The 26,740-nt window shown below is 37.5% G+C and overlaps 2 protein-coding genes across 4 annotated transcripts in view; one reads left to right on the forward strand and one right to left on the reverse strand.

Moving 5' to 3' along the window:
- Window positions 1-12,488, reverse strand: part of LOC150077922 (G protein-coupled receptor kinase 2-like) — a 173,918-nt gene extending 161,430 nt beyond the window's left edge. Inside the window, exon 1 of the mRNA XM_090385488.1 lies at window positions 12,310-12,488. Within this exon, the coding sequence (XP_090241614.1) occupies window positions 12,310-12,361 (52 nt within the window). The 5' untranslated portion in view covers window positions 12,362-12,488. The remainder of the gene's footprint in view (window positions 1-12,309) is intronic.
- Window positions 12,489-25,513: 13,025 nt separating this feature from the next.
- Window positions 25,514-26,740, forward strand: part of LOC150077923 (uncharacterized) — a 56,405-nt gene continuing 55,178 nt past the window's right edge. The window contains exon 1 of one of the 3 annotated variants that reach the window (XM_090385117.1): window positions 25,514-25,625. The gene's annotated coding sequence lies outside the window, so the exon portion shown is untranslated. Of the gene's footprint in view, window positions 25,626-25,886; window positions 26,011-26,118; window positions 26,213-26,740 lie in introns of those variants that run through there. The other 2 variants (XM_090385118.1, XM_090385116.1) reach the window with 2 other exon arrangements.

The following is a 26,740-nucleotide window of genomic DNA, read 5'->3' on the forward strand; positions in this document are numbered from 1 at the left end:
AGTAGTATGAAGTAAATTGTTTTGTAGTTATCTGACTTAGAGACAGAATCCTGGAAGAAATTATCAAAAATTGCAATATAAGGGCATTTAGATAATTCTGAAAGAAACATAAGGTTTTGTAAAGGAAAATTCATGTTTAACTAACCTGGTTAGCTATTTTAACACAGTCACTCATGAGCTGGATACAGGAAATAATTCTGAAATTGTTTATTTGGATTTTGGCAAAGCATTTGACTTTGTCCCTCGTGGGAGCTTACTGTATAAGCTGGAACAAGTTGGAATCATGGATAAGATTCTAAGATGGATCGTAGGGTGGCTGTGGCTGCAGGGTAGGAGGGAGAGAGTTGTGATTAATGGGCTATTCTTCAGATTGTGCTGACATTAGAAGTGAAGTCCCCAAGATCAGTTGTGGGACCACTGTTGTTTCGGATTTCTTAAATGACATCACCATCCTCCCACACTAAGTGAAAAAGGGCTGAGTTCATATCCCATCGGTAATATGAGGAATTTTTAGGGACTTTTTCCCACAACATGCTGAGTAAGTTGGTATCAGATGAGGGTTGCATGGTTATCCCCACTTGAAACTCAGGTTTTTCATTTAGCAAACAGCAAACCACCCAAAGAATACATGCAGCTAAAGACATAATATACTGACACCTCATAGTGTTAGTTGCTTTGCTGCTTAACACACACTGCCCACTATTTCTTGCATAATAACTGGATTTCACAAGTCTCTAAAGTGACACCAATTTTTTTTTTGACAAATTATTGTAAAATTATGAAAGAGCATATCTTTTTATGTTAAACGGCCAATTTGCCTAAAAAACTATAATATCCATTTTTATTTTTTACAGGTTGAAGAAAGCAAAGATGTCAGCCCGCCCAAAACATCACTCTCAGAAAAACTGAAGCTAGAGTGGTTATGAAATACATGTTTCTACAGGGGGAAAACACCAAAGGAATTCATGCTGATAAGCTAGCGACATGAGGAGACCAGTGTCCATGCTATTCAACCATAAAAAGCAAGATTTAAAATGTTTTTTTTTGCCAAGTGAGGATGCAAAGAGGATAGGAAGACCAGTTTCTGTAACAGTGCCTGAAAATGTTATTGCCATTCACGCCATGATGTCTGATAGACTTTCAGCTAAACAGATTGCCGAGATTATAAGCACATCCAGAGAACATGTTGTATATGCTATTCATGACATTTTGCACATGCAAAAGCTTTCTGCCAAATGGGTCCCCATATGCCTGAATAGCCCTGGGGCTCACATCTGGTGAGTATGGGCTTGGCACACCCAGGGTCCTGAGCTGGATATCATCATTCTTCTCTTTATTGGTGATTCCCTTCTACTTTTGTCTCTCTCTCTCTCTCTCTCTCTCTTAGGGTAACTTGGGAATTTTTTTTTTTTTTTTTTTTGGCTGGTGCAGCATAAGCCTCAGGCTTCCTTGCACCATATAGCTAATAATAATAATAATAATAATAATAATAATAATAATAATGTTGATTAAAAGTGACAGCATGTCCTGTCTTCGACTGCCATTCTTCACCATTTTGAATAGGGTGCCAATGATTTTCTGGCATTGTGACCACAGAGGAAACATGGTTGTTTCATTATGATCTAAATCCAAAGAACAATTGAAGGAGTAGAGGTACAGTTGCTCTTCACCCCAGCAGTCTGCTGGGAAGGTCATGGCCTATGTCTTTTGGGACAAGGATAGGATTTTGTATACTGAATACCTGGAAAAGGGTAAAATGATAATGGCAAGCATTATTCATTACATTACTTCTGGATAAGCTGAAGAAGGAATTGAAGGCCAAACACAAGAGAAAGCTCACCTGAGGAATGCTGTTTTTGAAAAATAATCTGGGCACACAAAGCACATGCCAAATTGGCTGAACTAGGCTTCTGGCATTTATCATCCCTACATTCATCAGATTTTGCACTCTCAGACTAACATTTAAAGGGTATCAAATTTTCATCAAATGACAACATCAAGCAACAGTATCCTGATTTGGGGAGCAGTGTTTCAATTTCTATTTGAGAGGTTTACAAATGCTGGAATGTCATTGTAGAAAGTGCATACAGTTGAACATGAATATGTTGAATAAACTGTGTATATAACTAGATTATCTCTAAAAAAAAAAAAAATAAAAAAAAACTATCTCATTGTGAAAGTAGCCACAATATGATATACAATTAAAAATGATGCCTTTACACTACATACGTACATAGTTTAATTTATGGGTAAACTATGGTGTATCTACACCGATATTATATAATTATTGAATAATGTACAGTACATCCACTATTTTTACAAAAATATTTCACCTTTTTGTATATATAACTTGGAGTTTTTCCTGGAAACTATGATAATTAGTATAATTTCGATAATTTTAAATGTATATTGATTTTAACACTTATAATTAATCTCATTTGAATATTTCAACTGTATGTTGTGTAATAAAGCTATATAATAAAGCTATAATACACTATGTATGTAGGCGCCTCCGTAGCCAGGTGGGAAGGAGCAGCAGTGCGTAGCACACGCTTCTTGATTAGACCGGGGTTCGAGCCCATCACCACCAAATACGGAGGAGGTGGAAAGGTCAAGGGAATGACCACCGCGTATTCCCGGAGCAATATGGCCTTAGTTGCTAATGCTCCTAAAAACCAAAAAAAAAAAAAAAAAACACAACAACTATGTATGTAGTTTATTTATGGGTAAACTATAGTGTATCTACACTGATATTATGATAATGTATTTTAAAGATGAAATGCACAAGGTATTTCAGCTTTAAAATACATTATCATTTGTTCACCATTTGGCATCTCTCATATTGTGGAACCACTTCGCAACTGTGATGACATGTTTGCATTATCAGGGTACCTGCCCACCTACCAATGTTAAGTCAACAGCTTTGAAATGGTGCCATCTGGGTGGTGGTATCCACTGAGAATAAATAACAGTAGTCTTCTCTACTAGAGAAGCGTTACTTATTCAAAGTAGTGCAATACCTGGTATCTCATTGTGAAAGTAGCCACAATATGAGATACAATTAAAAACGATGCCTTTACACTACGTATGTAGTTTAATTTATGGATAAACTATGGTGTATCTACACCGATATTATATAATTATTGAATAAGGAACAGCAAACTTAAAGAGGTATATCATTTCTCTTGAAAATTATATATCAGTAAGTGTGGGAATTTATTATTGAAACCACCTTCTGTCACAACAAACAGATTCTGCACAGGGCCACCCATGGTCTTCTAACAGAAGGACATTCAAAGAATCCTGAATGTCAAGAAGTCTCCAAGTCCTGATGGCTTTGTTCACTTGCCTACTTTATCCAAGTGCTTATTCCTGTTTTGCGTCACCTTTTTACACTTTAATATGCCATGTTGTTTTCCCTTCTGTATGGAAATTTACTCATATACAGCCAGTTCCTAAAAGGGTGACAAATCCTTCCCCTCCAATTGTTGTATTGCACTTACCCTTACTCTTTCCAAAATGATGAAGAAATCCATCAATTGCCAATTCTTATACTACTTCAAAATCTTCCATCTGATCAAAATAACTGCTAATATTGATTCTGTCAACATTGACCAACTAGCGATATTCTAACTTTTTACTCATCTTTGGAGAAATTCAATGGAAAAGTTCCGTGAGACTTGAGCAGCTCTTGATGATTCTAAGGCTTTTGATCATGTTTGGCATAACGGCCTTCTAGACAAATTTCTACTTCATAGGTTTCCTTCTGCAATTGGATAGCTTGTTTTCTCTCTAAACACTCATTGTGACAGTGGATGGCTCTCTATCTTCTAACTTCTCAACTAATGCTGGTATTCTTGAAGATTCTGTTCTCTTTTATACTCTTTTTCTCCTGTACATTAATGACCTTCTTCTGCTGACTGGAAATCTTGTCCATAATTTTGCTGTTGACAGCACATTATATTCCACATTACAGTTTGAGAAACACTGCTCTGCATAAACAGCTTCAAATTCTCAAAGAATTTGAGGATCTCCAGTAGGGCGAAGAAAACTTAATTCTTCCAAAACTCAGTCCTGTGTTATTTCTAGGAAAAAAAAAAAAAAAAAGTCTCCTGCTCCCATTTTCATCATCAGTAACATTCTGGTTTCTGAACAAGATCATGTATAATATATATCAGGGTAAATCCTAATTTCTAGACTCCTTTAGCATAAGCATATCACAAATGCTAGAAAAACTAGCATTTTCTGCTAGTTTTCTGCAAGCACTCTTGATGTTACTTTTCTTCTAAACAGCTACTGATTCTGTACAAATGTCAAATCTGTCTGCCTTTGCATGACATGACATGACATGGGTAATGGTTTGGCACATTACCCATGTGGTGATTCCCACATGGGTAATGCCTCAAAACCTCACTTAAGCTTCTCGACTTTATCCAAAAGAGGGAGGTTACGCCTCTTTTAGATAAAGACTGGTCCCCCCCCCTCTCTTATCACATAAGCAGTTTCTGCTGCAAAACTCTTCTATATATATTTACATGGGCACTATTCTTCTGAATTAACATTTGTAATTTCACTTCTTTCCTCTAAACCACTCTACACACTCAATTAGTCAACGTCCACTCACTGCTGAACTCCTAAGCTACGGAAGTAGCCCTTTCACAAGTATTTCCTAAAAATTGTAATCTACAGAAATTCAAGTCCAATATCAAAATATATAGGTTCTAACACATTTTTTGTCTCAAGTTCAGAAAAAAAAAATTTAATAATAAATAAATCGGTCAACTACTGAGTGCTGGGCACTCGGGATGAAGGATCCGTAGTCATGAATGGTTGTTAGTGTAGTATAAATAAATAAATAAATTTTCTGTTTATACTCCGGCACGACAACCAAGTCAGTAGAGTTTATAATAAATCATCAATACAAATATTTATCGTATTTAGTAGTCATGGGCTTGAACCCCGGTCCACTCAAGGAACGCGTGCTATGCACTCTCGCTCCTGACCACTGGGCTACGTCAGGCCTAAATAGAGAACTTTATGGTAACTGAAAAAAGTTTCTAGTACCCCGACTTGGCCTAAAACTGAGGAACTAATGAAAATGTTGTCTATTTGAGTTTTCCAGTTGTTGTGAACAAGGGTGAGAGAAGCGATTCCGACTTCTTCCTGAAGAAGAAATTAAAGTCTTAGGAGAGAAGCAACTGGCAGGTGAAGGCAGCCATGCAAGACTCCACACCGGTGCCTCCCCACCAGGGCTCCCACTCACAAATTTTAAAAAAACTTAGATTGAAACTTAAATAAACCCAAAAAAAACCTAGTTTTCATCATATATTATAGCAGCACAAATAAGATAAAACTTACCATGCAAAAATATCTTTTATTTAATTGTAATCAGAATTTTCATTCCATTCAGTTCCCTCCACATTTATTTTTTGAAGTTCTTTCATTTTTTTCAAACGTTCTTCGTATCTTTTATGACAAGTTCCTTGTATGACTTCTTTTACCAATTCTGATTTTGGTTTCCATGTATAGCAATTTTGATTAGATCTATTTATCGCCTGTTTTGCCATTAGTCGATTTTTCACAGTTTCTGGTTTAAGGGAATTTGTGGCTTTTGTTTTTATATGGTTTACTTGGGAGAAGATTCTTTCTACGCTTGCCGAAGAGTGAGGTAAAATAGTTAGACTGGTCATAAAGTTAGATAAAATCTCATATTTAGAATTATTAAAGCCATCTTTTACATTACGTAACAGATACCAAAACTCAGGGATGGTTTTGTAAGAGAAATCTAAATCTTGATTTAAACGAAATGATCTCCATTCATCATCTAGAAGATCTAGTTTGTCTTCAGAAACAAGGTGAGGGAACTGCATTGCTAAATGGAAAATTGAGGTTGGCGAATTGGCACGATCATGTATCACTGCTGGGTCAAGAACATTGAGACTTCCATCATCATTTAGAGGAAATCTTTTTCTGATTTCCATACAAAGTTCAACAAGAAATTTTAAACAATCATTTTTAAACCTGCTTTCACTGTCACCAAGTGGTGTTGAATTTAAATAAGGCCATACAACGGCCTCCCAAATATATTTTATTCAGAGGCTTATGATTTATTGCATTGCTTGGATCAATTTCAACCAGCTTGCACGAAGTAATGACTTCTTCTTTTATGAAAAAACTAAGAATATTTTTATACTCAATTGAAACCATTGAATGAAGTAAGTGCAATCTGAAATGCTCAGATTGAAATTCAATATTCAGGCAGTTTATTTTCTCCAGTACATATCCTAAAAACAACAACATATGCTTAGTTCCTTTGGTGATCATAGTATTGTAAATATTCCCTGCACCATCGATTTTGTCAATTTTTGATTGAGACTGAAAATAAAGAACTAACGCATCCCACTGCTCAATAATAATTTTTATTACATTGCCACGGGATAACCAACGTGTTTGTGCTAATTTGGGGATTTTATGCTTAGCAGTATCTACAACATTTTGAAGCATTTTGAACTCGTTTAATCTTTTACTTCTACGGGAAAAATAACAAGAGATATCTTTTATAAATATTTCTAGATATGATGGTAGTACCTTGACCGAATGACTAGCACATAATGCAAAAGAATGGCAAACACATCCCATTATAAATACTGATGGTACATCCTTTTTTAGCAATGACTGGAACCCACTCTTAGTACCCATCATAGTGGCACAAATATCACTTCCAAAGACAACGAGATTACTTATTTGAATGTGTTTTTCTATGAAAAGATCTTTTAAAGCTTGATAAAGCCCTTCTGAAGTACCATTTTCGACACAAACAGTGTCAAGTAACACATCTAGAACATCAAGTTTTTGAATATCAAAATATCTAACAACAACAGCTAGACCTTGTGATAAAGATAAATCTGTACTTTCATCTATTATCATTGAAAACTTGTTGTTTCTGCATATGTTAGAAATGTATATTTTTTCATGATAGGCTATGCCATCTTGTATAAGATAAGAGATTTTAGTCGCCTTCATCTGAACTTATTTTGCAATATTGCTATCATGAAATGCTTTCTTACATGCTTCTATAAGGTGATCACATTGCGCAAATGGAATATTATGCTCAGAAATGAGTGCAGCAATTGTTAACTCTGCCTTTGCTACTTCTTCATTCTCCGTAGGTTTACGTTTTGTGAAAAACGTGTCTAACGTTGAACTTGTCTTAGCAATATTTGCACTTTTTTTTATGTTTAACTGTATTTTTATGCGTTAGTAACATCGATTTATTGGCATTCTTTAATTTCATTTCACAACAAATACAGTAAGACGCTGTTGTTGTTGTTGTTGTTGTTTGGTTTTTAGGAGCATTAGCAACTAAGGCCATATTGCTCCGGGATATGCGGTGGTCATTCCCTGACCTTTCCACATCCTCCGTATTTGGTGGTGACGGGCTCGAACCCCGGTCTAATCAAGAAGCGTGTGCTACGCACTGCTGCTCCTTCCCACCTGGCTACGGAGGCGCCCACAGTAAGACGCACCTTTTTCATTACTGTCTTCTTTCAACCAATCCTTTAATTCCGGATCTTCTAACCATTCATTTCTAAAATTTTGAGTATACCACCGTTTACTCATCTTTCTCCGTGGGGAACAAGTTTCAGACATTGTGGGCAATTTGTGGGTATGGCTAATTAGCAGTTATCTTATTTAAAATGTTCTATAAAATAAAAAATAAATCACTAATCCATTAACATAAAATAGAAATAGTCACTACAATTTAAATTTATTATATCACTGTATGTAGTACACGCATAAATGTAAAAATCACACCAAATAATGCAATAATACCACGAACGATCACGAAAGACTGTGCAGTAAAGACCGCCTTCCGCCTACTCAATAGGCTGCGCATACATGTTAGTAACACGAACATGTATGCTTACATGTATGAACATGTAAGCGTAATTTCATAGTGTAGAACCCTGCGAAAACTTTGAAATCCTTTTACATTTGTAGTATTTTGTACAAGCACTTGAGATATTACAAATTATGATCAGTATTGTTAGAATATAACATTAAGAAAATTGTAAACTGTTATTTAAATGTATTAAATTTTATTGTATTTACAAGAAATAAAAATAAATTTTGACTTAAAATGAAAAATTACCGAAAAAACCCAGATAATGAGATAATTTTGTGAAAAAAAACCTATCAACCCAGATGACAATCAAAAAACCCAGATCTGGGTGGAAAAACCCAGGAGTGGGAGCCCTGCTCCCCACCACTGCCACCTCAAAACTGGCTCTCTGTGTACCTCCTTGCCGGAACAACTCCAGCTTTGAAAATTGTTAAAAAATACTTCTCAATCACAAAATTTATATACCTTTATAGAATTATTAACTAACTATTTAGCAACCTTTTTGCCACCAAAAGGAGAATTACTTAGTATAAAGAAGCGCGGTGCGAAGTGATGGAAATAGAGGGGGGGACACGAAAATTACTCACATTTTCTTGTCTGGGGCCACCATTTTTAATTTTAAAAATATTTTAAAGTTATATTTTAAACCTACTCATTGAGCTCAGACTGACAACCAAGTAACATTATAAGAGTCACTCTTTAGAGTACGGACTCTAAAAAACTTAACTGATAAATTACATCCAAACAAATGAGCTGATATAATTTTCATGTCTTAGCATAAATAAATTTCATTATATTATTGAAAATTTTTTATAGTGAGTTCTTTAGACTTCGAAAGATTCTCAATGATAAGTGCAATAGCACTTTTGTTCTTTTAAACTGTAATGTATATCTATGTAATCCAGTACATTAAAGGATGGAAACTTTGGCCAAAAAATATTCTAGCAATAAATGAGATATTGTAGGTCATAGAGCAGTGAAGGGTGTTCAAAGATATTGAAATAATCATATAGGTACAATACTACATAACAATTACATGGGTAAATGAAAAAGAACATGTTGCACTAACTGCTACTATTTATATAAAATTAAAACTGCCACAAAGGCAGCAAGACCACACTAAACATCCAGAGTCACTTCTCCTACAATGCAGCCCTAGCCACTCTTTTTAAGTAAGTTAAAGTTACATTACCTATAGGAATACAGTTCTACCCGGCTTCCATATCCCTGCAGTTCTCTGCAATGAACATGTTTTTCCAAAAGACTACCAAGACTCTGAAGTACAAAAAAATTCAATAATGCAGTGAATCTACCAAAAAAAATCACAAATTTTGAGTCAGTGATTTTGTGCTAAGCCAAGTAAGGTCGTGACACATCAGTATATGTATTTATATTATGGTCAGTTTATGTATTTTCCAGAAGAAAAACAAAATTTCACAGGAAGAAATAACTTTGTAATAAATGACCATTTCAAACTGTGGCCATGCAACTAACATGGCCACAGTATGAAAAAGATCATAAAAGTTTCTCCTGTCTAGATGGTACTAAACCCAAAACCTTTTTAATAGGATGTGAAAAACCAATAATTCTGTCTACTGTGCTAGCCACAATGGTCATGAATGTTTAAACTGGTAAAGCACTACTGTTATCGGGTTAGCCTATTATTACCAAACCTCATCTGAATGGGGGATCATTTTAATTCATGTTCAATTGAGAGTTCTCAATTTTAATACTAAAACCATGAGAAAAACTTTCTTCAAAGGTACTGTAAGTTACAGCTGGGTGACAGAATTGTTTAGTGCACAAAAGCATTAAAAAGAGTGTTAAAATGACACAAAACAAATGCCAATGGGTTAAGAGAATGCTGACCTGCCTATATTAACCCTTTGTATCACAGGCAGAGGCTATTTCTCAATGAACGTTTCAAACAATTATAGTAGTTCCTATTATGCAATGCAGCAGTTAGAGAAGGCAAATGACTAAGGTACAAGGATATATGGACTGCTACACAAAATTCTGTATTTTCAAATATATTTGGATTTTAGGAAAGCTTTTGTTACTGTTGTACATGGAAGACTACTGTACAAATTGGAGCAGTATGGCATTAAGGGCAAGTGGTAAGGACTATTGATAAAGGGATGGTTGAGTGGGAGAAGACAGAGTGGTAATCAATGGACACTACTCTTCATGGAGTCCGCCAGGGATCTGTGTTGGGCCAATCGTTGTGTTCTGTATTTATCAATGATATTGATGAAGGTATATCAGGCTTAATGTCCACATTTGCAGATGATACAAAGGTTGGTAGAGTTGTTAATGACAGTAAGGACGGTATGCTACTGCAACAGGATCTGGAAAAGTTGAGCTGATGAGCTGAGAGGTGGCAACTGAAGTTTAACATTGACAAATGCAACGTGCTGCATATGGGTAGCAGTAACATACTAACTATACTGTACTACACTCAGAGTAGTGGAGAATGAAAAAGATCTGGGGTAATTGTGCAGTCAGATATGAAGTTTTTTGAGAAATGCATACAGGCTGCAAGAGTAGCTCATGGGGTATTGTCAATGATATATAGGAATTTTGCTAGCAGCGATAAGGAGGTGATTATCCCCTTGTACAAGGCAATGGTCAGGCCACACCTTGAGTACTGCATACAGGTCTGGAGACCTCATTTTAGGAAAGATGTAGATTTGCTGGAATGAGTACAGAGAAGGGCAACAAGATTAGTGAGTGGAACAAGGGTTGCTGTTACCAAGAAAGGCTTAAATCCTGCAAATTACAGCATCTGGAGACTCGGCACCTGCAAGATGATCTGATTGAGGTGTATAAGGCCTTGAATGGTTTGAGCAAGCTCAATGCTGATGGGATTCTTCCTCTTGCTTGAGGAAGAATTAATTGTCTGAGGGCACATAAATTCAAACTGAGGAAAGACAGCTGAAGAATAGAAGTGCAGAAATTGGCCTTTAGCCAGCAAGTGGTTGATGGTTGGGTGAAACTTTCATCTGTCATGGAAGTTGACAGCTCAAAGCAGAACTAAACAAACATTTGGAGTGAACCATCTAGATGGGGGGAAATGGGAAGGTGGTTTTTTTTTATTTTTGCTGATACTATATAAGCTTGCTTTCTTGCATCATATGCCTCTACTAATGCTAATTTACCTGCAGAAATAATCATATTGTGGTTTGGGGGGGGAAAAAATCCAAGCTTCTGAATAATTAATTCAGAAGGTCTGGACTTTTTATTTCTTTCTAGATCATAGTTGAACCACTATTATTACATAGAGAGGAAACAGATAGAGTAATCATGGAATAAAGCCTTGGAACCTACTGTATGTGCGTTTTTATCAATTATCCACTGAGCCAACCTGTCCTTAAAATTTAAATAAAGGTTCTTTTTAGAAAAAAACAAGACATACAAAAATGTGCTGAGATACTGATAAAGGATCTGATTATCTGAGTATCACTATGGCTGTATTTTGCCCATTGATGCTCAAGATTTTGATAAAATTGGCATCAAATATGTTCTGTATTAATTAGTACTGGCAAAGGAAGGAAAGCTCATATATTAACAAAAAAAAAAAAAAAAAAAAAAAAAAACAACTCCCACCTCATTTGTTGCTGTTGCTTTAATATTAAACTGATTGTGAAAGAATAAGAATTCTGATGTAAATCTAAATATTAAAACAACAAAAACGTGTCCCAAACAGTACTGTCCAAATTGTATTCTTTCGGTGATTCCCTAAAGGAAGAAAAATCTTTTTTAACTGAGGTTCACTAATTAATATTCTAGAAACAAAACTTGGATGTTGCACCGAATAAGATTTATATATACTACGGGCGTAAATCATCAGGAAAAATGAGTTTTTTCATGTTTATCGTTCTCAATGCCCTAAAGAGCTAGCGTAGTTTTCTAAAGCTTTATTTTCATAGTATTGATAATTCTGGGATGGTGCAAAATTCGACTTGTTCCTTCGTCATAATTTTCAGCCACTGAAGACCTTTCTAGAGAATTTTATTCTGAGAGAATATTTACACTTTCGTGTTCGTCGTAAGTTTGTTCCTGAATGTTACATTTTGCATTATTTAGAATCTCTTTATACAACTAGCCAGCCAGTAAAAGTTAATAGTGCAATATTGGCATTACGACCACGTAAAGCGATATATATTGTACTGTTATTGTTGTTTGGTGGTGGTTGGTTCAAATTAATCGAATGAATAAGCTGCACATCACATGATTAAAAATTACAGAAGCTACAATCCAATGTAACCTTTCCTTCTGGTAACAATAATAAAATATATATATACATAACGATGAAACGTAAAATGTGCTACATACGCACAAAAGCTGAACTTCCGCCAAATTATTATTGGTTTCCGGTATAGAATTCCATACAAGCATAGGCTTACCTTCTCTTGCTTTTAAATAGACGGTATTGGCAACAATATTCTCCAGTTCCATCAGTTCCAGCTTGATAAACGCAAAGATAGCGGGTCCACATTGAACCCTTCGTTCCCAGCGTATACGAAGATATCTTTACAAAGTAACAAGAAATAAGAAAACCGTGCTAAGCCTAGCAAAACCGGTGTTCATCACCTTATTCTAGGAAAGATGGATGAATACAAAATTCAAAATCGATTGAAATACAGTAATTTTGATTACAGCAAAACTAAAATGTTCTGTTTGCGTTGAACACGATTACATTATATTCCAATAATTTTTAGAAACACAAATATATTCATAAAACAAAATATGGAGAAATAAAAATTTTATTTGAAATAATATCAACACTTTGTTGTACTGCGATAGATAATAAGGTTTTACTGATTCGGATGTGACTTCGAGGTCATAAAATTGAAATGTGCCATTGATAATTCCCAAGCCACCTTAAAGTAACATGGCCCCTGTCATTTCTCTTATTATTTCTTTATTTTTTATTTCCCTATGCCATGTCAGCATATTTCTTTTCATCTTCTTCTTCTTTTTTTTTTTTTTCCTAAGTTTTGGAAATGAATTTAGAATAAATTTCTATAAATTTCAAACAATCAAATTCACTGGCAATTCTCGCATATCACAGATATTTATTTTAGACTTCTTTCGATTCATCTACATAATAGAATTTCGAGTATGTTTTTCAGAACGATTCTAAATTTAAATGATTATAAAAGGACAAAGATTCCACTTCTGGACAAAAATTAATAACTTTTTCGTGAAATGTTGAAGTAAGTCTGACGATTTTTTTATTATATATATATATATATATATTTTTTTTTTTTTTCCCCCAAAATCAGGTCATGATGAGTATTTTACCTGGAGCTGTAGTTTTTTGCTGCAATTTTTTTCACGAGATCCAGATACAACAGTAAAAGTCCCATCAATATAGTGCAAAGTCTTCCTTTTATAAACACTTAAGCATGGTTCACAGTCATGGTTTTTCTGTTCACACCACTGGATAATGTGCAAATACAGATCTGAATCCTCATCTTGCATATTCAAGCGTAGCACATTTGCTAGAAATGCCATCCACCCAACACCACATCGGGATGAAAAGACCTGAGTTCGAATGCCATCAATGACGCGAGGAGTTTCTATAGGCCTTTTGTCACAAAGTCACTGAGTTAGTCGGTCTCAAGTGGGAGTACCATGGTTTTCTTCCTGAAACTCAGTGCTTTTTTTTTTTTTTCAGCAAATCGACCACAGAACTCACGCAATTTACAGACATATTATATACACCGCAATATGGACTATAATGCTGATGCGCTTAAAACTCCACAACAAAAACAAGTAAATTCAAGGAAGCTCACAGAAGTCGGGAGTCTGACTAAAATATAATTATTGAAAGATCAAAGAAATATATCATTTATATTGCTAGAGGAGTTAGCGTACTTCCATTCCAATATATCGATCTCTGAGGTATGTTTCTCACAGATATTATCTGACAGATCATAGTATTTATATAATATCAACTTGTCTGCACGGGTACCACAGTGGTATCATCGCAGTCCTCCCCACACCAGGTGGAAAAGGCCTAGGTCCGCGATGATGCGAGGAACTTTAATGGGCATTTTTCACTCTGTGGCTGAGTTAGTCGGTCTCAGGCGTAGATAGCAAGGTTTTTTTCATCCAGCAAAACAGACAAATCGACCATAGAACACATGCAGTTAACAGACATAAGACACAGCACGGCATATGAATTTAATTATTCGGGTGGCCTAAAAATAGCAGTTTTTTTTTTTTTTTTTTTGTTAGTTTAACTGCTATTCCAGGGAAAATAATGGAGTCACTAATTAAATTCAGGACGATCTAGACAAGACTGCAGTTAGCAGTGGTGTATCCATGTATCATCGTAAGGGGGGAGGCATAGCGGTAGGCTTTTCAGTTATTTTTTAGGACATCTCTTGGGTTCGTTTTCTTTATTTTTTAAATTTTTGGTAAAGGATGGGCATATGCCCAAACCATCTCTGCCCACCCCTGATTATGCCCCTGGCTGTTAGAGTTCATTCACAGCATGAGCTTATGAAGGGGAAGTCTTGTCTGCCCAATTTTATTGGATACTATGGCGTGGTCACAAAGGAACTGGATGCAAAAAAATAATTTTGATATCTTATACTGGATCTTAGGACGGCGTTTGATACTGTTGCACATGGAAGACTGCTTCACAAATTGGAGGGGTGTGGCATTGGGAACAAATTGCTGCTATGAATAAAGGGTTGGCTGAGTGGGAGAAGAGAAAGAGTGGTAAGCAATGGACACTGCTCTTCATAGGTTAATGTCATTAATGGAGTTTTCCAGGGATCGGTTTTTGACCCATTGCTGTTTTCTGAATTTATCATAGTAATCGTAATAGTAATAGAAGCATGTGATGCAAGAAAGCAAGCATATGTAGCATCAGCCAAAAAAAAAAAAAAAAAAAAAAAAAACTCACACAACCGTACCCTCTAAACTTTTGTCCAGTTCCTTCTTAAAATTATTATTTGTGCTATCAAGTTCAACAACGACAGATAGAAGTTTGTTCCATCAATTAATCACCCGCTGGCTAAAGGCAAATTTCCGCACATATATTGTACAACTATCTCTCCTCAATTTGAATTTATACTCCCTTAGGTTCGTAGTCTGAGCAAGTGGAAGAATGCCATCAGATTTCAGCGTGCTCAACCCATTCAAGGCCTTATACACCTCAATGAGATCACCTCGCAGGTGCCTAGTCGCCAGCAGCTGCAATTTGCAGAACTTAAGCCTTTCTTCGTAAGAGCACCCCTTTGGTCCCCTCACCAGTCTTATTGCCCTTCTCTGTACACGCTCAAGCAAATCAACATCCTTTCTAAAATGGGTCGGGTCTCCAGACCTGTACATAGTACTCAAGGCGTGACTTGACCATTGCCTTATACAAAGGGATAATCACCTCCTTTTTCCTGTAAGTAAAATTCCTGTATATCATTGAGAAAAACCCATGACCTGCTCTTGCAGCCTGTCTGCAATTTTCTACCACCCTAAGTGTAGTACCACATAGTTGGTACGTTCCTCTGGCGTTACTTCTACCTATATGCACTACTTTGCATTTGTCAATGTTAAACTTCAATTGCTACTTCTCAGCCAATCTGCCCGAATTTTCTAGATCCTGTTGTAATAGCGCTCTGTCACTAGGGGCTGCCCCCAAGGCTCTGTTCTTGGATCGCTCATCTGGGACATCGTTCTTGACGAATGGCTCCTTAAAACTGTTCCTTATATTTCCAAATTGGCTTATGCAGACGATCTCACTCTGCTGATCCAAGGCAATTCCCGTGCCTCCCTTGAAAATACTGCCAACTTAGTCATGTCAGATCTCTCTCAATGGTCCACCATAAATAAATTATCCATATCCTCCACGAAAACTAAAATGATGCTGGTTAAGGGTTCGCTTAATATTTCACGGCCACCTGTTGTAAAACTTCAAAACAAATCACTTTCCATGGTTTCTTCTCTAAAATGTCTTGGTCTGATAGTAAAGTTACACTTACTAAACACTTAGAAGATCTCTCAGAGAAAGTCAAAAAACTTACCTTCTCACTTCTGCGTCTCTCTAAACAATCTTGGGGTCTTAATTCTCATTCTCTACGGTTATATTACAAAGCTGTGTTTCTACCAATTTGTTCCTATGGCGCGGCCGCCTGGTTCTGGCATGTTAAAAAGGTTTCAGTACAGACTAAACTTCACAGCATTCAACGTAAAATGCTTTTAGCAATGGTCAGGGCCTGTAGGACTGTGTCTACTCCTGCTTTGCAGGTCCTTAACGGCTGTCGGCCCCTCGATCTCTTTCTTATGTACCGAGGCCTGTGCTTCTACATTAGGCACGCTGTCCCTGTCACCTTTCTTGGCATTACCATCGATGTCACTGTGGATCCCAAGGCAGAGAAAAGACGCTGTTGGAATATTTTGAGGCAGAGCTGGCAATACAGATGGTCCGCTACCTCTAAGGGTCTTGTTACTTTAAAGTTCATCCCTAACGTCACCTTTGCCACGTTAGAGTCCACTCAGAAATGTTTCTCCTGGTCTGTACACTCTCTACTTACTCTCTGGTCATGGCTCCCTTAATGCCAAACTTGCAACTTTCAAACTTGCTGAATCACCTCTCTGTTCTTGTGGTAACCCAGATTTGTCTGTTTTGCTGGATGAAAAACCCCAGTTTCTGGGGAAAAACCTTGCTAACTACGCCTGAGACCGACTAACTCAGCCACGGAGTGAAAAAACCCCATTAATGTTCCTCGCGTCATCGACGGGATTCGAATCCGCATCTTTTCCACTCGGTGTGGAGAGGACGATGACGATACCGCTGTGCTACTTGCGCAGACGCAGTTAAACTAACAGACTTGAAATTACTCTTGTCCCTTTCGATCCTGCTTTGTAAAGTGGTGATACAATTGCTCGGCTCCAGTCCATGGGTACCTCTGCTGAGTCCAAGGATGCTCTCATAAACATCGCTAAGGGCCTGCTTACTTCCTTTGCTAGCTCCTTTGAAGTAACTGGATATATTCCATCCTCCAGAGGTGCCTTTTTTAAAAATGTCTTAATTTTTACTTCACGTTTGTATTTGAGGGCTGTTACTTCGCCAAGTCACCTTATACTTTTTGTCACTACTGTATTTATAATGTGACATTCACTCCGTGTAAAAGGCTTTTTCTTTTTTTTTTTTTTTTTTAGTGTACGCCCGGAAAAATAGCAGTTGAAATACTGTTCCATCTTTATGAGTCCGGCTGATTCACAGCAAGAGATCATTACTCGATCGGATCTGACGAATATCGTGGATATATTATTTATGAAACTATGAGAAAATAAACGACATTCGTTGGAGGAAAGAGAGTAAAGACAATTAAGAAACATACTTTAGGGTGAAATATACACCTTATAACTACGTTGTGATTGTTGTTTGGAAATTCCTTATTTTGGGGAACGGATTTAAGATTTAGTGGCTACAGCTGGGCAGTCTGGAAATTTCGCCCAATGCAGATGCGAGGTTCCTCTTTCTCCTCATAAGTTCCTTTTTTCACTGTATCAGGTGTCCAAAATAAGAGTCCCTGGGATTTTCATTTCCCCATGAAATTAGTGTTTTAAACAATAGAAGCATTGGAAACTCTAAAAGGGGGGGGATATATATATATATATATGCAGATCAGAGACCAAGGGAGGAGGGAAAAAAAGCGGAAAGGATCGAGAGAGACACAGAAGCAGACAAAGAGAGTCTTGTCCAGTACGAAGCACTTCTCTTTTCTTGAGGCTATCTCGTCAAAAACGTCTTGAGAATCTTTTGCTGCTGGCTCCTGTTCCTAGATGCCTGTTCCTGAATATAGCCAAGATTATTCAGGTAAGTCTCACCCTATATTTACGACATGATAGTTTAATATAATGAAAGTGTTCGGACGTTCATACTGACTCTTTATTTAATAGAGTCTACTGAGAAACATCCCTCCTCATAGGAACATTCACTGAGATAGCATCAATCTCACAACACTTAGAAATTTGAGTATAAGATTCGAGAAGATCCATTTGTATTAATATAATACCGTACGTTATGACTGTTACATATTGAGTCTGTATAGTTCACTTACATATACACCCAGATTCTCAAACTGGAGGATCAGTGTTGGCTCCGAGAGTACGGGCAGTGCCAACTGAAGACACATGAAGAACACAGACATGTTTGTACACATGTATTATTAGCCTTATAGTGTATCGTTTTATCCACTTGGATAAGTAATAGAGCTCTTATATAGTTAGTATTTTACACCTGTTTTCTACGGTAGAATTCATAAACATGTTTTGTTTAATTATCCTTGTCTCTTAGCCATTCTCTTGCTACACGTTATCCTAGTACTAGTTTTATAGTTAAAGAACCATAGTTTTGCGGAATTCTGAGGTCTAATTTATAGGAGGATTTCAGAGTAAATAACACACCGCCAATTCGATGTTGCGAGTCTGTTCTCTACGTTGCAGAATAGGTCTTGATAACACGAGATTGTTGTCCTAGTATATAAACCACTAATCAATCATATAAGACATAGGCGTTTTCTGGAACATCAATCTTAACGAATAAACGTGCCAGAAAATCTTGTTATAAAAATTTCACATTGAATGTCTTAATCTCCATTTGTAGAATGATGGCCAGAAAAACCCCTGTGGAACACCTTCCTTATGATTAACTTCACCAATTTCTCCTCCACTTTCCTCTCAGTTATTGTCAGGGGCGTTATTAGGGAGTGTGGTACAAAAGAAATTTGGCGCCCTCCCTTTAAAATTTTCTTCATATGGGTATGTAAGTTTCAGGTTTTCAGGCGTCCCTTGAACCTTGGTGCTCGGTTGCAGTGCGCCCCTTTTTTCCCTTCTTTTTTTCCCCTCTTCATATTTTTATTTTATTATTATTTTTTCTTCCTTTTCCGTTTTTTTTGTCTTCATCTCATCTCATTTTATTTATTATTTTTTCTTTCTTCCTTTTCCGTTTTTTTTGTCTTCATCTCATCTCATTTTATTTATTATTTTTTCTTTCTTCCTCTTCCTTTTTTTTTTCCAAATTTTTATTTTATTTATTTATTTTTTATTATAAATGCACCACAGCAACTTTTTTTTTTACTTTTTTAAATTTTATTTTTATGTTTATTATTATTTGTGTCTTCCTCTGGAGTGGGCCCCTGGAGGAATCTGGCCCACCTTTTGGCAACATCAGGTGGGTCAGAGTCTCGAATTGAGACGCTATGAGCACAACTGGGACTGCCCCACCTTCAGGTGGTGTGGACGAGTACCCAGAATCATCTGTTCAGGTAACTGATGCTTCTAGATAGCCAAGTGGCCAGGAACAACAACACATCACACACATAATACACACAAATCTACGTCACACACATAACTGACCTATTGGTAGTGATACTGTTCTTCTTTTAGAGATACAAGACGGAGCTGAACCGACGTTTTAGGAGCCGCCCTTTACAAAAAAAAAAATGTTTTCTGTATCACCAGTGGATCGACACTGACGGAATCCATACTGGCGATCATCGATCAGACGGAAGGTTTCTAGGTAGTTTAAGAGTTAGCGGTTAATTGATTTCTCCATTACTTTAGAAATAGTAGAAGTAATTGTAAAGGGACGATAATTGGATGGGAGGGATTTGTTACCCTTTTTAGGAACTGGCTGGATATGAGCAAATTTCCAAGCAGAAGGAAAAACACCTTTGGAATAAGAAAATGAAAAAAGGCGGCAAAGAATAGGAGTAAGTTTAGGAGCACAGGTTTTGAGAACAAGTGGAGAAATACCATCGGGACCTGGAGCTTTCTTAGCATCGAGATTCGTCAAAATCCTTCTGACAGAAGACCACAGGAGGCATTGAATGGAGCATGTTGGGAATGGTGAGTGGTGTTTTACCAAGATCATTAATACATGAGTTGGAAGAAAAATGGGATGCTAGCAGGTCAGCTTTATCCTTGGCTGAAGTGACAACAGAACCACCTGGTTTGGACAGAGGTGAGAGCAGGGATGGGCAAAAGTTGCGGCCAATAGCTTTGGCAAGAGACCAGAATGCTCAACTACCATTAGCGCAAGAAGCAAGTTTTCTACTCTTAGCCCGTTCAAACTCTAGTTTGGACTGATTAATAACTGCTTTACAATTGTTGCGAGCTTTGGTGTAAGCAGAAAATGAAATTGGAGAATTAGAAACAAGCCAATTACGATATGCAACATTCTTCTCTTGGACAGCCTTAGCACATTTATTGGAAAACCAAGGTTTAGTTAAAGGACGAGATTTTAAAGTGGAGTGTGGGATAAAGGATTCTATTCCTGCAAAAATAATTTCACTGACACGATCTGAGCAAACGTTGACATCGGAAGTTTTGAAACAGTAATCTGACCAAGGAAAAGAAGTCTCGCAGGTCATCCCATTTTGCATTTGTGTAATGCCAAACAACACGAAGTTGAGAATAGCCATGAGATAAAGGGTTCATTGGAGAAGAGACAATCACCAAGTTGTGATCTGAAGTGCCTAAAGGACCTCTCACTTCGACCGTGTACTTAGAAGGGTTGTTTGTGAGAAAAAGATCAAGCGTATTGGCTGTATGATTAGGATTGTCCGGTATTCTTGTAGGTAAATGAACAATCTGTGCAAGTTCATTAGTAATTGCAAAAGCCTCAGCATCTCGACCTGCTGGGTCGGTGTGACTAGAAAACGGAAGCCAGCTGGAGTTGTGAACATTAAAATCACCAAGGAAAATTACCCCACTCTTAGGAAAGTTCGACTGAAGAAAGTCAAGTTGCAAAGAGAGGAAGTCAAAGAGCTCCAAATGATTAGTGGAGTTGGGAGAACGGTTGAGACAACAGGTGGAATTGACACAATAAGGTAGAGAGATTTTAAGCTAGAGAAGATCAAAGAGAGGAGATTCCAAATTGCCAAATCTCTGACAGGGAATATCAGAGCGGACATATGCACAAGTACCACTTTTGAGACGAAAGGAATCATACATCCCCGGGGGCTCACATCTGGTGAGTATGGGCTTGGCACACCCAGGGTCCTGAGCTGGATATCATCATTCTTCTCTTTCTTGGTGATTCCCTTCTACTTTTGACACTCTCCCCCCCTCCCCCCTCTCTCAGGGTTACTCGGGACCTTTTTTTTTTTTTCCCTGGTGCAGCATAAGCCTCAGGCTTCCTTGCATCATATGGATATTAATAATAATAATAATAATACAGCGAATAATTTGGGCATCTGAGATGAGCAGTAGTTGAATCAACCGATAACTGAGATCCTGTCAGAAAAAGTACATGGTGTTTGGCAGACTGCAAGTGGAAATGGACATCGTTGAGATTAGAATTGAGACCACGTATATTTGTGAAATGGATTAGGAAGTGCTTGGGAGGTTTAGATCTTTTCGCAGATAAGCTTGCTCTATTAGTTTGACAATTCATGGTGTATTCAATAGTAAGAGAAAGTTAGAGGTGGATATGCTGTATGAAGTAATGACATTTTTGGATATGGCCGTACACATGGTAAGAATATACCCAGATCCTTGACATAACGTGTCCTCGACAATGCTCCCTGCATACACACTACTCGGACTCCCTCCAGTCACTATCTTGCAGAGTAGGGGTAGCAAGATTATACACTAGCTGATCCGGAAGCCTCCTAGAAAGTTACCAATCGGTTCGGTCCGGTGTACTAACTAATGGCTGGCCTGCGAACACCATTTCAGAACTGTATCCTCGAAATGTAAGGAACATTGGATCTCGCCACGATATTCATCATAACCTCAAAAGTCATCAATCATACTGCATGATGGAAGAGATAGTGTAAGTGTGTAAGTGTAAGTGTTTTCAGTGTCTAACGGTACCAGGGGTTCCCCCATCTCCGCGTTGCTTTTATTGTGGGTGTACCAGTTCACTGGGAAGGCCAGAGATTTAAAAGTGTATGGATTATGGAAGTGTGGTGTTTTGTACCGTTGTTCCTCTGGCCATTTAGCCGCTGGACCTCTTCTGAGGCCCAACGTTGCCCCACTTACGCCCCGTGGAGGCAGACCAGGTACCCGATAGTCTTTAGTTCACTCTGGCAGGTCCTGCCACCTAATTTCATGAGATTTCAGTGGCTAGGACCTTAAAAAAAAAAAAAAATTTTTTTTTTTACACATATATGTATAGGTACATGTGTGATAACTCTCGATTGCGTAGGGTGATGTCGCTTGAATAAAGAAAGACCGAAATATGGGCGTAAGTTAATTTGGATTCATTGAATTTATGTGTGTGGGGGAATTCGCTTGTGTAAAGATAGAGAGGGGGGAGAATGAAGACTGGGGGGTTAAAGGAGGAAGGATAAGGCCAATAGAGTAGGAGGCCTCAATTTGGTGTCAGCAGGGCATGCCCATGCCCTGCCAGAAGGAAGAATGGGGGTGACGTGGAGAGGAGGAAACAGTATGACCGTCTCCTCCCCCCTGCCGGGGTGGGATAGAAAGGGCCGGACAAGGGAGCCGGCACAGGTCGCCAATATGGCGTGTGTGCAGCCTGGCTGCAGAGTGGTGGCTAAGCCAGCAGGTTCAGGACAGAATCACAACACTGGCCCCACCAGGAGGTACATCCAGGGACAAGGTCTCTACTGACTTGTTCACAGATCGATTGAATGCCGGTGTTGGTCATGGGATCAACGTCTCATCCAGTTTGGTCGTGGTCATGGTCCTTCTATTTCCATTTTGTGTGGTCCTTGTTGGTATGTGGTCACTTTCACTGTTTGTTCTGTTATCTGGGCGTCGATGCAGTGTTGTCACTCCTGCATATGGTGATTGTCACATTCTAGGATAGTTCGTTGGGCAAATTACATGCGCTGTCGGTCCAGCTGACAGGGTGTTCGTGTTTGATTGCAATTGTCGTGGAAGCAAAGTCCCGTCCGATATCGTGGTACTTTGATCTTTCTGGCACAGTCGACAAAGTAATGGCACTCGTGAGAGCAGAGTCCCGTCCGATGAGTTGTAGTTGTAGTCAGGTCCTGCATCAGGCCTGGGGAGGTTGGGTCATTGCCCTTAGCCGGGTAAACAGCTCATGTGCAAAGTACGAGAGGGCCTTGTAGTGCTCCTCCTCATGTAATATAAGGTGCTCCCGTTCCTTCGGATTAAAGCGTACCTTTGTGATGAAATGACATCTGATGTCCTCAAAGAGGGTGCAATCGTGCATTAGATGTGACCATGTTTGGTTTTCTCCGCAGTGGAAGAGATAGTATAGTATCTTATGTAGGACGGCACCTGAACGAAAGTTCATCTCCGTTCAGTGGAAGAGATAGGGAAGGGTTAACCGGAACTTAGCTCTAGAGACTAAACATGTGCTCCACCACTTCAAGCCTCCAATAAGCAAAGTGGTGGATTGCGCTGGTTGATGAGCGTCATCTACCACCTAATGTTGAAAGTGTCTGCAATTTTGCCCAGCCATGATAAGAGGGAATACATGATAAGTCTCGTCAATTAATTCGACTCTGGAGAGATTGGGCAACACTCATGGTGTCGAATTTTTCTCAGTGTGGTCTGTGCTTGTAAATTGCTGTGTTCGTGTAATTGTAGTTATACATTTATTTTTATATTTTGTGTAGATATTGTATATTATTGTTATAAGTTCTCGAACTATTGCTATAAGTTCACAGTACAGATCTTCAGCATCAGTACTTTGTTTTCATAGTTTCATCAATAATTCTTCCAAAGTCACAGCATTCTTCCATCACCATTCACAGGATTATTCTTACAGATCTTAAGTACATCTTCAGTAGATTTCTGTTGATACTGTACAAGTTGCTGCAATAGATAATGGGATGGTTGAGTGGGATATGGCAGAGAGTTGAAATAAATGGGCACTGCTCTAATTGGACTAATGTTATTAGTGGAGTCCCCCAGGATTCGGTGTTAGGTCCATTGTTTTCTGTTTTTATCAATCTCACTCGACAAAATGCTGTCAAGCTGTGAGCAACACTTGATGTCAACTAAGAAGAATAAGAGATTTTTTTTCCTAGTCCAAAATATCACCAAATTTCAAAAAAAATAGAACAACATATAAAAAGGATAAAAAAAAAAAACAGAGTATAGAAAATTTTTATAAAACTTTATAATTAATTATGATTCTTAGCACATTTGTGGTATTTATCTTACAATGAAAGATATAAATTGTGAGTTGAATTTTTTACATTTTTTTAACAAAAAATTAATCACCATAAAACTGTGCCCCACAAAAGTGAGTGCTGCGCCTTATGCGGCTGAATAGTTAGCGTAAGGATAGCATCATTCCTGGCTACTAAACCCCTCAAATAAACTCTTCATACCAAGGACACGAACTTTTCAAACGACCCTCGTGATTGGATAGATTTCTTACCTTTTTGATATCTGCTAAGTATAGGCTTGGCACACTCAGGGTTCTGAGTTGGAAATCATTATTTTTCTCTTTCTTGGTGATTCCCTTCTACTTCTGACTCTCGTTTTTGCTTTCTTTCTCTCTCATGATAACTTCGATTTTTTTTGGCCGGTGCAGCAAAAGTAAATTATTATTATTATCATTATTATTAGCCGTATGGTACAACGAAGCCTGAGACTTATGCTACACCAGCCAAAAAAAAAAAAAAAAAAAAAAAAAATTACCCTGAGTAAGTAGAAAGGAATCACCTAGAAAGAGAAAAATGATGATTTCCAGCTCGGGACCCTGAGTGTGCCAAACCCATACTCACCAGATGTGAGCCCCTGGGTACTTTTTATTTAATAAAAGATGTATTTTAATCGATTAAAAAGAGATCATTAATGCAAATTTCATTTCAAGATATTGCTTTAAAATTTTTAGATTTAAAATATCAAAGGTTTGTGTGGGTGGGCAGCTAATAATGTAAGATGGGATATAACCGCTAACCTGTACTCTGTGTAAACCTAAGACTACAACCTGTCCTTATTCTGATTTTGAATACAGTATAAAATAATAGATAGTTATTTAAGTACATAATTTCGTCGTGAAAATGCCAGAAGTTCTCGAGTTGTTAAACTTCAAAACAAAAAACCCGATTATTTCCCATTAATCGTGACTTCCGAATGTTAGAATCAACAAGAACTATTAGTATGTACTATTTGCATGAACTGCAGAACTGCCATACCACTTCGGAAGTGGGTGGAGGGGGGGGGTGCCTGAATCGAAAGGTTTCGAGGAATCAGGGGTGAAGCGAGTACGATGCATCCAATCTGTAGATTGAAAGCGGCTGCGAATCCTAACAAAGGGCCTCAACTTAGGCAAGCACTTCTCCTTGATGATTTCCCAATATTAATTCTCTCTCTCGCCGGAAACGGGTGTGGGAATTAATTCTGGGGTCGACCCTAGTAAGAGGGGAATCCAAACTAAGTAAAGGAAACCGTTCGTAAATCTCTGCGGGGGAAACAGAATTTGTAGTTTCGCTACATAAATCGGATAAACTTTTCAGAAAGAAAAACCTTGTTCGGTTATTTAAGTATTAAGGTAATATTTTCAGTTTTTTACAGAGTTATATACACGTGTATACAAAACTACTAAATGTCTATGATAGGTGAATTTGTACCACGTGATGCTACAATCATAAGCACCTTATTGGTGTTTTTTTGGTGTCGCGCGAATTTCGGAACCTCTGAGAATTTAGTAGTGTTTATTAAATGTCGGAAGAGTAGGTAGAGTGATTGCAATATTTTTTATTTGCATTCTATAATTTTATCGAGATTTTTAGTATCGTTTTATACGTTGGTAAGTTGTTAGAATATTGAGGTGGTAGGAAGGTCGGTTTTGTATTAGTGGATTTTTTCCCAATCTTAACTGAAAGAAAAGATCAATTTCTGTTTAGTTTTTAGTGACATGAATAACGGTTATGTATTTTAACAGTTTAGTGATAGGAATGAATGTGCCTTTTTTTTTCTTTTATTATTATTATTTTTAAATACATTTATTTGCTTCAAGTTCTGGCACGATTATAAAGCTCACACCAGTTTTTAAAATGTTTGCTTCTATGACTGGCTGTAAAGTGTTGACCAGCTGTAAAGTGCTGTTCCGACGTTCTCAAGCTTAAAATATTAAATTCGCGTTAGTGAAGAGAGCCCAGTTCTGAAATGTTCAGCTTTACTTCATAATGCGAGTGAGCCAACATTATAAAATAAAAATAAGATATATCCACGAGGATAGTAGCTGTTTTTAAGCTTTTTCGTAATAGACGTTCCTGTAGTTCGTTTTACTCAAACTTTATAAGCATGAAAGTGAATTATATAGTATATAACAGAGCTAGGTGCTCAATAGAAAGTGAATTATGAGTTTAGGATTCAGAAGATGAACACGGTTGGGTACGTTCAGTTTTTTTTTTAATCTGTAGTCCATTTCAAACCAAATGAAATGCATTTCAGAAATATAGTAAAATTCGTTTTACATTTCCTTTGAAGAATAAGGAAGGAATTGGCAAGTTATTGTGAAGAGATCCGGTTGTGATAAAATGAGTTGTCATACCACGGCATTACCCCACTTGCCCTAATTCATATGGCCTAATAGCTTAAGCCCTATTTCCCACTTGCCCTAAAAGTATATGCTCTATGGCCTAATCATAATTCTGTTGTGTGTGTGGAATTTTCTTGGTTGAAACATTGGCTCGATTTGCAATGCTTTCTGTTGAATTAATCGGAACATACGATTGTAAGTTGATTTTGACTTATCTGGAAGAAGAATAAAAAGAAATGGAAACATTTGGCCTCTATGCATGGCATGAAGAGTATGCAGTTGGCAAAATAATTGAGGAATAACTTTAAATGTTCCATCCATGTAAATAGCATTTCCTGGATTTTTGCAGAGAATCTGAAGGAACTGCGCAATTCCGAAAC

This window comes from Mastigoproctus giganteus, chromosome 11, assembly GCF_048544385.1.
Source record: "Mastigoproctus giganteus isolate SK-2022 chromosome 11, ASM4854438v1, whole genome shotgun sequence".
In the NCBI taxonomy this organism is placed as follows: Eukaryota; Metazoa; Arthropoda; class Arachnida; order Uropygi; family Thelyphonidae; genus Mastigoproctus; species Mastigoproctus giganteus.